This window comes from Aythya marila, assembly GCF_965140915.1.
Source record: "Aythya marila genome assembly, chromosome: 8".
NCBI lineage: Eukaryota > Metazoa > Chordata > Aves > Anseriformes > Anatidae > Aythya > Aythya marila.
The window spans coordinates 21378527-21388019 of NC_139049.1; the positions used below are offsets into that span (position 1 = coordinate 21378527).

General features: G+C 54.7%; 1 protein-coding gene across 1 annotated transcript; it reads left to right on the plus strand.

Moving 5' to 3' along the window:
- Positions 1-1447: 1447 nt before the first annotated feature.
- Positions 1448-9493, plus strand: TMEM125 (transmembrane protein 125). The gene is made up of 2 exons (XM_082765839.1): positions 1448-1576; positions 5798-9493. The coding sequence occupies exon 2, from the start codon at positions 6107-6109 to the stop codon at positions 6767-6769; it is 663 nt and encodes a 220-aa protein (XP_082621965.1). The 5' UTR covers positions 1448-1576; positions 5798-6106; the 3' UTR covers positions 6770-9493.

A 9493-nucleotide genomic window follows, 5' to 3' on the forward strand; every position in this document is an offset into this window, starting at 1 on the left:
AAAGGAGAACATTAAAGGTCAGGCATAGCAAAATGTTACAGCTGGGGTTTATCAGAGATTCACTGGGAAAAAAAATATTTTCCCTCTGTACTGGGAAAACAAGGCCATGATCAATCTCCTACGCATGTGCTGTAGAAATGCTTTCAGAATTAAGATTTAACTCGATTATGGTTTGGTATTCTGATGGTCTTCTGAATTTCTCAGGGTGCAAAGGTGCTTTCTGCTTTCATCCTCTCTTGGTCTGTGTTCTCTGATGAGCATCTCATGCTTTTATAAAGTTAGAGGCCACTTTTTAAAGTGAATACATGGCCATCTTTAGAGCTGAACAAGGCTTCCTCTTCGATGATGTGTTTGTTAACTGGCCCACGAAAAGGACAATTTTTTCTGGGTATTTAACCTCATTATTCAAGAGCATTTCTATAGAGATGTCCACCACATCCCATTTGTTATTTTAAGTTTTCACCAACCACTGGAGAAATTATATTTCACAAGGTTCAAAAGATCCTGTCACAGCTGTCGTACTAACTGGTGTCTAAGTATTAGCATGTCATAAGCTTCTCATCTTACAGCCTGCCAAAAAACTACCATGTATCTTAATAACTGAGTCTCTTTCCATTGCTCAGGTAAGAACTGTTGTTCAGCCCTCTTTGCTTCTTTCTGCATCTCACAGGAGATTTTCTGGCTGCTCAGACCCATGGCAGTGATCTCTCTGTAGCCCTCTCCTATCATTAAGCCCAGCCACTAGGGAGGGGACCTGTGCTCCATCCAGGAGCCTGATTCCCCTACTGGCTCCAAGACTCCTGCTACTCCCTTTTCCCCCATCCTCTCTCAAGTGAGACCTTTTCTGCTTCCCTGATCCCCCTCAAATTCGTTGCCCTTTTCTTCCCCCCCGGATTGCTTGGAAGTCAGATCTGCAGCATCGTGGGCTCTGCTGCTGCTGTCTCCCAGGGAGGGGGTCCTGTGGCTGCCTGGTGACGGGAGGTGGCACAGAGTTCTGGAAAAGCACTGTGACATCTTGCCTGGTTCAACCACCCGCCTGGACTAACACTCCACAAATATCCAGCCCCGACGCGATCAGACGGCCCTAGCCTTTACAGGACAGCAGGAGCTGCTTTATTTAACACCACACAACAGCAAACACTCGCTTAATAAATCCTCCCTGGCGCTGCCAACTTGGCTGCACACTTCCCTCACCTGCAGCTTCTCCTTAGCCCTGGACCCCCTTTGCTCGCAGCAGCCGGGAGGAAATGAGCCGCCCGCCAGGATCGGGGCGGGAGGGAGGGCGAGGTGGTGCCTGCGTGACTCTGGAGCCTGGCCAAGGCCAGCAGCAGGTTTGCTGAGCCGCCACCCTGCTGGGGAATGCACCTGCCCGGCGAGGGCTCGCAGCCTGTCGCCGGTGCTGCCCGCGCCGGACCAGGAAGGAGAGCCGGCAGGAGCACCTGTTTCTTGGCAGGTGCCAGAGGAAGGGAAGAGATTTTTTCCCCGCGAGGTCCCTTCTTAGCTTGATCCAGTGGATGAAAAGCCTGGAAAAAACAGCCGGGAGCAAGGAGCGGTGTGGGCGAGGTGTCAGCAGCAGGTGAGTGAGCCTGGCTTCCCGGGAAGGGCCCCGCTCCCGACCCGTGTGTGTGGGAAGGGCCCTACTCCCCCAGTAGCTGCCGGCAGGTCTGTGGGCTGCTCCACAGGTGCTTCGTAGCAGATCCTGCCTTCTGCCTCCACTTCACCCCTCCTCACCGTCACACTTCTCCTTGGCACTTAAAGCACCGGAGCCTCTTGGTCTCCAGGACCCGCAGCCAGCCCTTGGCAGGGGTGCCTCAGGACAGGCCCTGCGGGCTCGGGAAGCTGGATGCCTGCTGCACACACAGGGAGGAGGGGAGGCACAAATCTGTGTAACAGAGCGTGCCAAAGCTATCAAGATTTCTGTAAAAAGCAGCTGCCTGCTGACCCTGCTACAACCAGCTCTCCACCACCCGTGTGCCCAGAGCCCCTTGACCTGGTGGGAGGAAGGGATGGTCCTCCACCAGCCTGGTGGAGGACCAGCCAAATGGTGTCTGCAGGGAGGGATGCTCACTGCTGGGGAGAGAGGGTGGGCTCTCCAAGAGAGAGGTGTTCTAGCCTATGGTATTCAATAGGAGATAGGTGTTATCCTAGGGCTTGAGCAGCCCCAGGAAGGAGAAGCATTGGGAATCAGTGCCTGCTGTAGCAGCCAAAAGAGTGCAGATCTCTTGCCAGGATTTTGGGAAAGAAAGAGAGGTGCCCCATAAAAGCCTCAGTACTCCCATTCCTCATGTGTTCCTCTGTCCCCTCTCCCAAATTCTCAAGGATGAGATGTCCCAGGGCAGAAGTGTCCCTGATCCCAGTGGCACAGATGGGCTCTGAGCTTCTGCTTGGTTTGTCAGCAGTAACTCCGGCATAAAGCAACATATATGAGCTTCATTCTCTTTAAGCCTACATGGAACTGGAAAATTGCTTGAAAGGATAGAAAATTTGTATGCTTTTTCGGGACTGTAGGTTTCCATGGGGCTTGATGAGAGGTAATACGAAGCACAGAGCAGTGACAAGTCCATCCCAAATGGGTTTTGGCTGGACTGGCCCAAAATAAAATAAATTGTGGTGGACTGGAGAAACAGGGGAAGGAGATGGCTTGTATCTGTTTGAGATTGTGAGGCTCTGTTGGCATCTAGACTGCCAATGCAAAACGTTTTATGTATTGTTGTTTATTTCATAGCAAAACTTGCCAGGCTCCCCAGTCTCCATGAGGCTGGCATTATCCACGTAGCTGCATCAAACCCTTCCAAAAGCTGGGGGTGCTGCAGAAGCCTGTCCCACCTCCAGGCTTCCCTTCCTGAACGCTGTGGGTACGCAACGTCTTACGTGGTACCCTAGGTTCAGGGAGAGGAGGAAAGTCAGGAATATTTCAACAGCTGACCTGTATGTGACTCTGAAATGAACATGTCAATTAACACTCAGTCTATGATCCACCTATCAGATATCAATCAGACATAAAAAGTCTGTAAGTAAATAAATAAATGCTCATATTGTTTCCTGGTGGTTGGCAGGCATGTGTCTCTCACGCCTGCAGCCAGAAGTGGTCAGAAACCTGGTGGTGACGACTCATTTCCCAGTTAAACATTGCCAGAGCAGGAAAAAAAAAAGCAAAAAGCAAAAAAAAAAAAAAAAAAAAAAAAAAAAAAAAAAAAAAGGAAAGACTCACATTTTCTAACATTTTGTTTTTTCCTCAGTTCCCAGTGCTTTCCTGTTCTTTGTCCACCTGCCAGACAGCGGTGGGGAATGAGACAGCCTGTCATTTTTTGTCTGAAATGTGACCTTCAGTCAGAAAGCAGTGTGTGGTTGGGCTGCTCTTCTCCTTTTTTACTTCCACACAAAGAAACCCATCAGCAAAGTTGATGTGAGATCTAGTTTCATCCCTGCTCCAGATCTGGAGCCTCCTAGTCTGACTCTGAGGCTGTCTGCTTTAAGCAGGTGTTTGGACCAGATGAGTTCACAAGGTCCCATCCCACCTAAATTACTCTGTGATTCTAAGTGTAAAAATAATTACACCAGGGATACAAACCCTTGCAATTTAGAGAAGCCCAAACAAGAGTGGATGCTCATGAAGCAAAAGAATGTATTCCCTGAACATTTTCAGTCGGATGCAAGGAAATGTGGAGGCACGCTTTAGTGGAAGTCCCTGCTTCTCCAAATCATTCTTTCAATATAGGTTAACATAACACTAGAAAATACATACCATGTTTTGTTCTGCAGCAAGGTGCTCTAACAGCTTTATCTTGCTCCCTGACCGTATTCTGAGCAAATAAAACAGCTAAAGTTTAAAAAGCAGCATAAGAATGCAGTTCTGTAGCTTGGTTTTTGGTGGTGTTTTCCCTCCTCATGGTTTCTGTTGCTGTGTTGCTTTTGCTTACTGTTTGACTCAGCTTGATTGTGTGCACAACTGCAGTCAGGTGACAGAAGGCCACAGCCTTTGCACTTCTTCAAGCTTTACGTTTCTTCAGTCCAGAATCTTGATCTTATCTACCGACCTGCTATCTACTAAACTCACCCGTTCTCTGGTAAGGTTGAGATAAGGCACCTCTGTGCTTGGAGAAGGAAAGGCAGGAGGAAGTCGTGCTTACACAGGGCAAGCTGAGCTGTTTGCCTAGGCTGGGGAAGTGCTGCCAGGCCTGGTGTCTTCTCGCCCCTCTGCTTTCAAAGCACCTCATGAAACCCTCACCTGCTTGGGGACCTGTGCCCCAGGCACACGCAGCCATGCTGCCAGCCTGAGGTATCTTTGCCATCTTGTACAGAATCAGATGGTCCCAGTGGGCACAGATCAGTATGCTCAACCACTGCTTTTTTTTTTTTGTTCCCCTCCGACTGATGTTTTCTGGTTGTCCTGGCTATAGCCAGGATCCGCAAGTCCCCAGTGGGCCTGCGGGTGAGCGTCGGCAGTGCGACCCGCTGCATCCCAGCCCAGGCCCCGCCAAGCAGCAGTGCAGGGGAACCGCACGGTGCTCAGTTGCGGAGGCATGGCAGGTCCCAGGCCGGCACACCAGCAGCGGCTGAGGCTTCCTGGACACGTGGCAGCAGCTGGCAGCGAGCCCCGAGCCACGTCCAGGCTGAGCTCACGCTGCGCCTCCACAGTGACTCAGGGGGAGCTGGGCCTGACGCTGTCAGGCGGTGACTGGTTCGGGCACCCCCACCATTGTCCTCCCTCTTCCCCCTCCCCGTGGTGGTTTGTCCCTGCTGGAGATGCCAAGATGAGGCCTGGGCGCTGGGGGATGTGGTCTGTGAGAGGTGTCTGGGGAGAAAAGGTCCCTGCTACGTGCAGGGCTGCTATGTGTGGAGGTCACCAATGCTCTCCAGCCAGCCAGAATGAGCCCAGAGTCCCAGCACTGTGCTGAGTGCAGCACAAAGACAAACTCAGCACGTTAGGCTGGTGGTCTCCTGGAGAGAGCTGGAACTCAAGGGATCTGCATCAGTTCCTGTCCCTGCCCTGGGCTCCTGTGGGACTCCAAGCAATTCCTGTGTGTGGGTCTGAGATGGCCAAGGGTGCACCATCCTGCCTGGGAGGCAGCTCATGGTCTCCAGAGTCTGACACATGTCCCTAGGGCTCAGCCCTACCTGAGCTTTACCAGGTCCCAGCTGCTTCTGCTCTTTCCATACAAGTGCTGAGACACAACCATCAGGTTTCTGCAGGAAACGTGGGAAGGGGACTGCCAGTGGGGCAGGGGCAGGGATGGGGCTGAGGACATGTAGCAAGGGCAGCTTGCCCTGTTCCAGCAGCTGGACTGGAAGGGTTAAGCCCCAGCCCAGACCCCCACCTCCTGCTGTCACTCTGGGCAGCAGAGCCAGTTGGTGACAAGAGGCTGATGCTGATGAGGGAGCATGTGAAGCCGGAGCTGTGAATGGGGCTTTATCCCCAGAGGGACTGGCCTCTGCTCCGTCCTGCCCCGCTGCCAGCACCAGCTGCAGGCAGGGCCCCGCGGGCAGTGACGTGCCAGTAGCCTCCGAGTGGGGCACGCGGGGCTGGGGAGCTGGAGACTCTCTCAGGCAAGGGCTTTGCAAGGGGAACTGGCCAGGTCAGGGCAGGCTGAGGTCTCCCTGCAGCATGCGGAGGTCTCCTGGGAAGACACGAGCGGCCCAAGGCGTGGGGCTTTTGTGAGGACAGCAGGGGAAGGTCAGCAGGCCAGCCCCGAGCAACTGAGGTCTGTGAGGTCTGTCTCTTTTGAACAGCTGGGGACTGTTCAAAACAGGGAAGCAGGATCTCTGTTTAACACTATCTTCTCTTCTTGGCTTTCAGATGAAATTCACAGGAAAGGAAGGACACAGCCCTGGACGTTCTGGTACTGCGCTGCTGTGGGGATGCTCCACCATGTCCTGCAACCCTGCTTGGAGGGTGGGCTCAGCCCTGGCACACGGACCGTAGCTCTGCAAGTGGCACTGCCACAGAAGGGAGCTCCGCCAGGCTCCAAGGAACAAGACTGAACCCTCTGTGCTTGAGACATGTTGCTGCCTTCACAGCCACCGCTGCTTTGACGTCCCCCTTTGCTGTGAGGGTCTAGTTCCTCTGTGTGATCCCCCCCGTTCCGTCCCCACCCAGCCGCCCACCATGCCGGAGCTGGCAGAGCTGAGCACCCCCCGCATGCCCGCGGACGCTGACCACATCCAGAGGAACATCCTGGAGGAGCACGTGGAGCTGTGGTGGTTCCAGGACCCCAAGAAGTCCATCCTGTGCTACGGGGTGGCGGTGGTGCTGATCCTGGCCTGCGGGATCGGGGGCATCATCCTGCTGTACAGCACCAGCAGCCGGTCCGGGGAGTGGCGGCTGGCGGTGGGCACCACGCTCTGCCTCCTGGCCCTGCTCGTGCTGCTGAAGCAGCTGCTGAGCTCCGCAATCCAGGACATGAACTGCATCCGTAGCCGGGACCAGATTGAGCTCCTGAAGAGCGGGGGCTTATCGGACTGCCTGGTGCTGCTGCTCAGCGCCCTGGTGCTGCTGGTCTGCGGGGTGGTGCTCACCATCCTCTCCACCACCACCATGCAGCTCAGCCCGGCGCGGCCGCTGGCCAGCATGTTCACCAGCGGGATCGTCCTCCTGGTCGCCGGCAGCGTCATCCTCCTCTGCCTGCTGCTCTACCTGCTCTGCACCTCCTGCTGCCAGGCCGCCCCGCGGGGCCTGGAGACAGGTGAGATCCGGGTCTTCACCATCTCCGGCCGCCTCGCTGCCAACAGGCGCCTTCCTCCCACCTCCAGCATGGCCAACCTCATCTGACCCGCAGACACTCCGCCTGTGCTCGCTGCATACGGCCCCTCTCAGGGCTTTTGCTGGCCTTTCCCAAAGGAAGGGCGCGATTTGTGCCTCGGATTTCCTTCAGAGATGACTGGCATTTGCTGCACCTGGGCTAACAGCATGGCAGGGACGTTGGGTTGCCTGGATATGCTTTGTGATCTGGAGCTTTACGAGCACGGCGCTGGCCTGTTCTGCTTTTTATCCTGGCAAAGCCTCCTGCGACAGCTGCTGCCTGCCCTGCCGGCCGTGTCCCATTGTCACAGAGCCAGGTGAGCCCGTCCAGCACCTCGGGGGACCCCAAGACGTGTCTCCTGCCATTCTCTGGGCCATGCTGCTCCTGGCAGGAGAGGCTGCAACCACTGGTGGTGTAATCCCAGCCCGGCCTCTGAGAGAGTTCTTGTGGGGGGATTTGAGGGGGAGTCTGTGTGCCAGAGCCCCTGAAATGCCTCTTGATTCTGCAGTGCCAAGATCTTTCCCACTATTCCCTTGCTGCAGCCCCACCATCTCAGGCCTGGGGCTGCTGTGTGTGGAGAGCTGCTGCTCTGCCAGAGAGGCGAGAGGTGTCCGACCTCAGCAACCCCTGCAGAGACACCCCGAGTGCTGCGGCTCAGCCCAGTCCCCTCCGGGGTGCACAGTTTTGTGCACAGCAGGACAGCTGCTCCGTTACCATATGGGCCGTACCCTGAGCTTTGCTGGTTTTATCTGTGAGGTATCTACCACTGAGGTGCCTTTCCTAGGGGCAGGCTAACAGCTCACTCAGAAATTTTTCCTGTCAATTGAGGCTAATCTACCTGTCAACATTTTTATTTCCTCCATGGACCCATGAACCATTTCACTGCTTCTGCCCTTTCCACCCAACCTTCTTAGCCAAGCTGTTTCCCTGCAACCCTCTCTTTTTCTCTCCACCTTCCCGTCTACTCCCATCTCCCTTGACCTGAGCTGCTCTGCCCTTTTTGATCTTTATTTTCCAAGTTCCCCCTGAGAACTAGGGTCCCTGTAATAGAAAAAGATCAACCTTTTTCTTTTTGCTGCCTGGTAGCAAATTTATTTTGAAGAGGTTGATAGCTCGTTCCCTTATCACTGCCTGTATTACACCTGGAAGCAGTGCTGGAGGTTCAGCATCTGTGAGCCCCATGAGGTGCAGCTGGACAAGGAGGACTTCATCCCTGTGCAGCTCCAGACCACACCATCCATGACGCAATCAGATCATGAGGGCACTTCTGTCTTCATCTGCCCTTTCCCCTTTCCTACTGACATTCCTTCCCCCTGAAGCCTGGGATTGTTTTCCCCAAAGTATGGGAACATTGTTTTGTTTTTTTCTTTTCTGGATCTCTGTTTCTTCTTCTTCTTTTTTTTTTTTTTTTTTTTTTTTTTTCTCTGCCACTTTCATATCATCCATACAACTTACTAAACTGATGTTTTCTCCCCTCTCTGCACCACTTCCCTTAATGCACCCAAGAACTGATCCTGTGCTGCTAAGCTCAGGTCCTTCTGCGCTAAATGTTCTGTGTTTGTGTAGCAAAGAGCAGTCCTTCCCCACAGGGCTGCTTAGCCCCAGGTTCAGCAGGGACGGCTGTGTGCACGCGTGGAGGGACGGCCACAGCAGGACAGAAGTTCTGCACCTCCCGCAGCTGCTGCTGTGCACGTCTGTGCGGGTGCACGTGCAGGGACACCGAGCTGCACAGGCTCTGCCTGCAGCAGTGCTTTTCCTGTTGCTCCCACCTTCCCCCCCCTGCACGCGTGGACAGGTCGCAGGGACCTGCGTGCCAGCTGTTTTGCACACCTGGGCACTTCTGTGAAGATGCACGTCTGTGCCCAGCTCGCAGCTCTGTGCTGCCCGCCTGTCAATGTGAATCCTTCCCTCCATAACCCCTGCAAAATGTGCCCCAATGCACAGGAACTGTGCCAGGAAAGGATGCCAGGGGACCACCTCCCAGCCCAAGGAAGAAAGAGATAAGAACAGGCTGGCTGTGCAGAGCGAGGTTTGGGTATCAGGCTGCCCAGATGGATGGAGCCTGTCACTGACTCACCTCCTGCAGCAGCATTACTGTTTTGTTCCTTTCTCATTTCCTGTGTTGTGCATGGAAAAACATAATAAAGTGTTGCAGAAGTTGGCTGTGCCGAAGGCTGGTGCTTCAGCGTGGGCCCTTCTCCAGAGCAGGAGATTGCAGGGCTGTGCAGATCTGATCTCTGCTCAGGGCTGGAATCACGACCGCCTGGGGTCCATCCTTCGGCTGTGGTTTCAGCTCATCAGCTAGCAGGGCAACACTGACACACTCCCCCAGATGCCTGTACTTATCTCCTGGTACGTGACTCCCACCTCCCGAAGCTCACACATCTCCCTCTGCTCAAGGACCTCGCCACAACAGGTCCCCCTTAGCACTGCCCCATGAGCCTAAGAGCCGGCCATGCCCCCGGCAGGAGCTCATTAAGCAGACAGAGCCACCTGAACGTGACGGTGCTGGCCGGGTTGTTTACAGAGAAGCTGCTTTGCCCTGCGGTGGGGCTCAGCCTCGAGCCTCGCGGTGGCAGCTGCTGCCTCCGGGGAGCCTGGAACCAGTCCTGCTGCATACCTGCTGCTGCTCACATCCGCCAGCCTAAACCTCCGTCCTCTGGGCAGCTCCCAGGGATGACCCCTGGACGAGAAGGCTCCTCCTTTCCTGCTCTGACCCTCTTGTGTCCCCAGCTCTGCGGCCACATGCATTT

Excerpts from the sequence above, each read along its gene's own strand:
- TMEM125 (XM_082765839.1), top strand. The coding sequence starts at position 6,107 with ATGCCGGAGCTGGCAGAGCTGAGCACCCCCCGCATGCCCGCGGACGCT.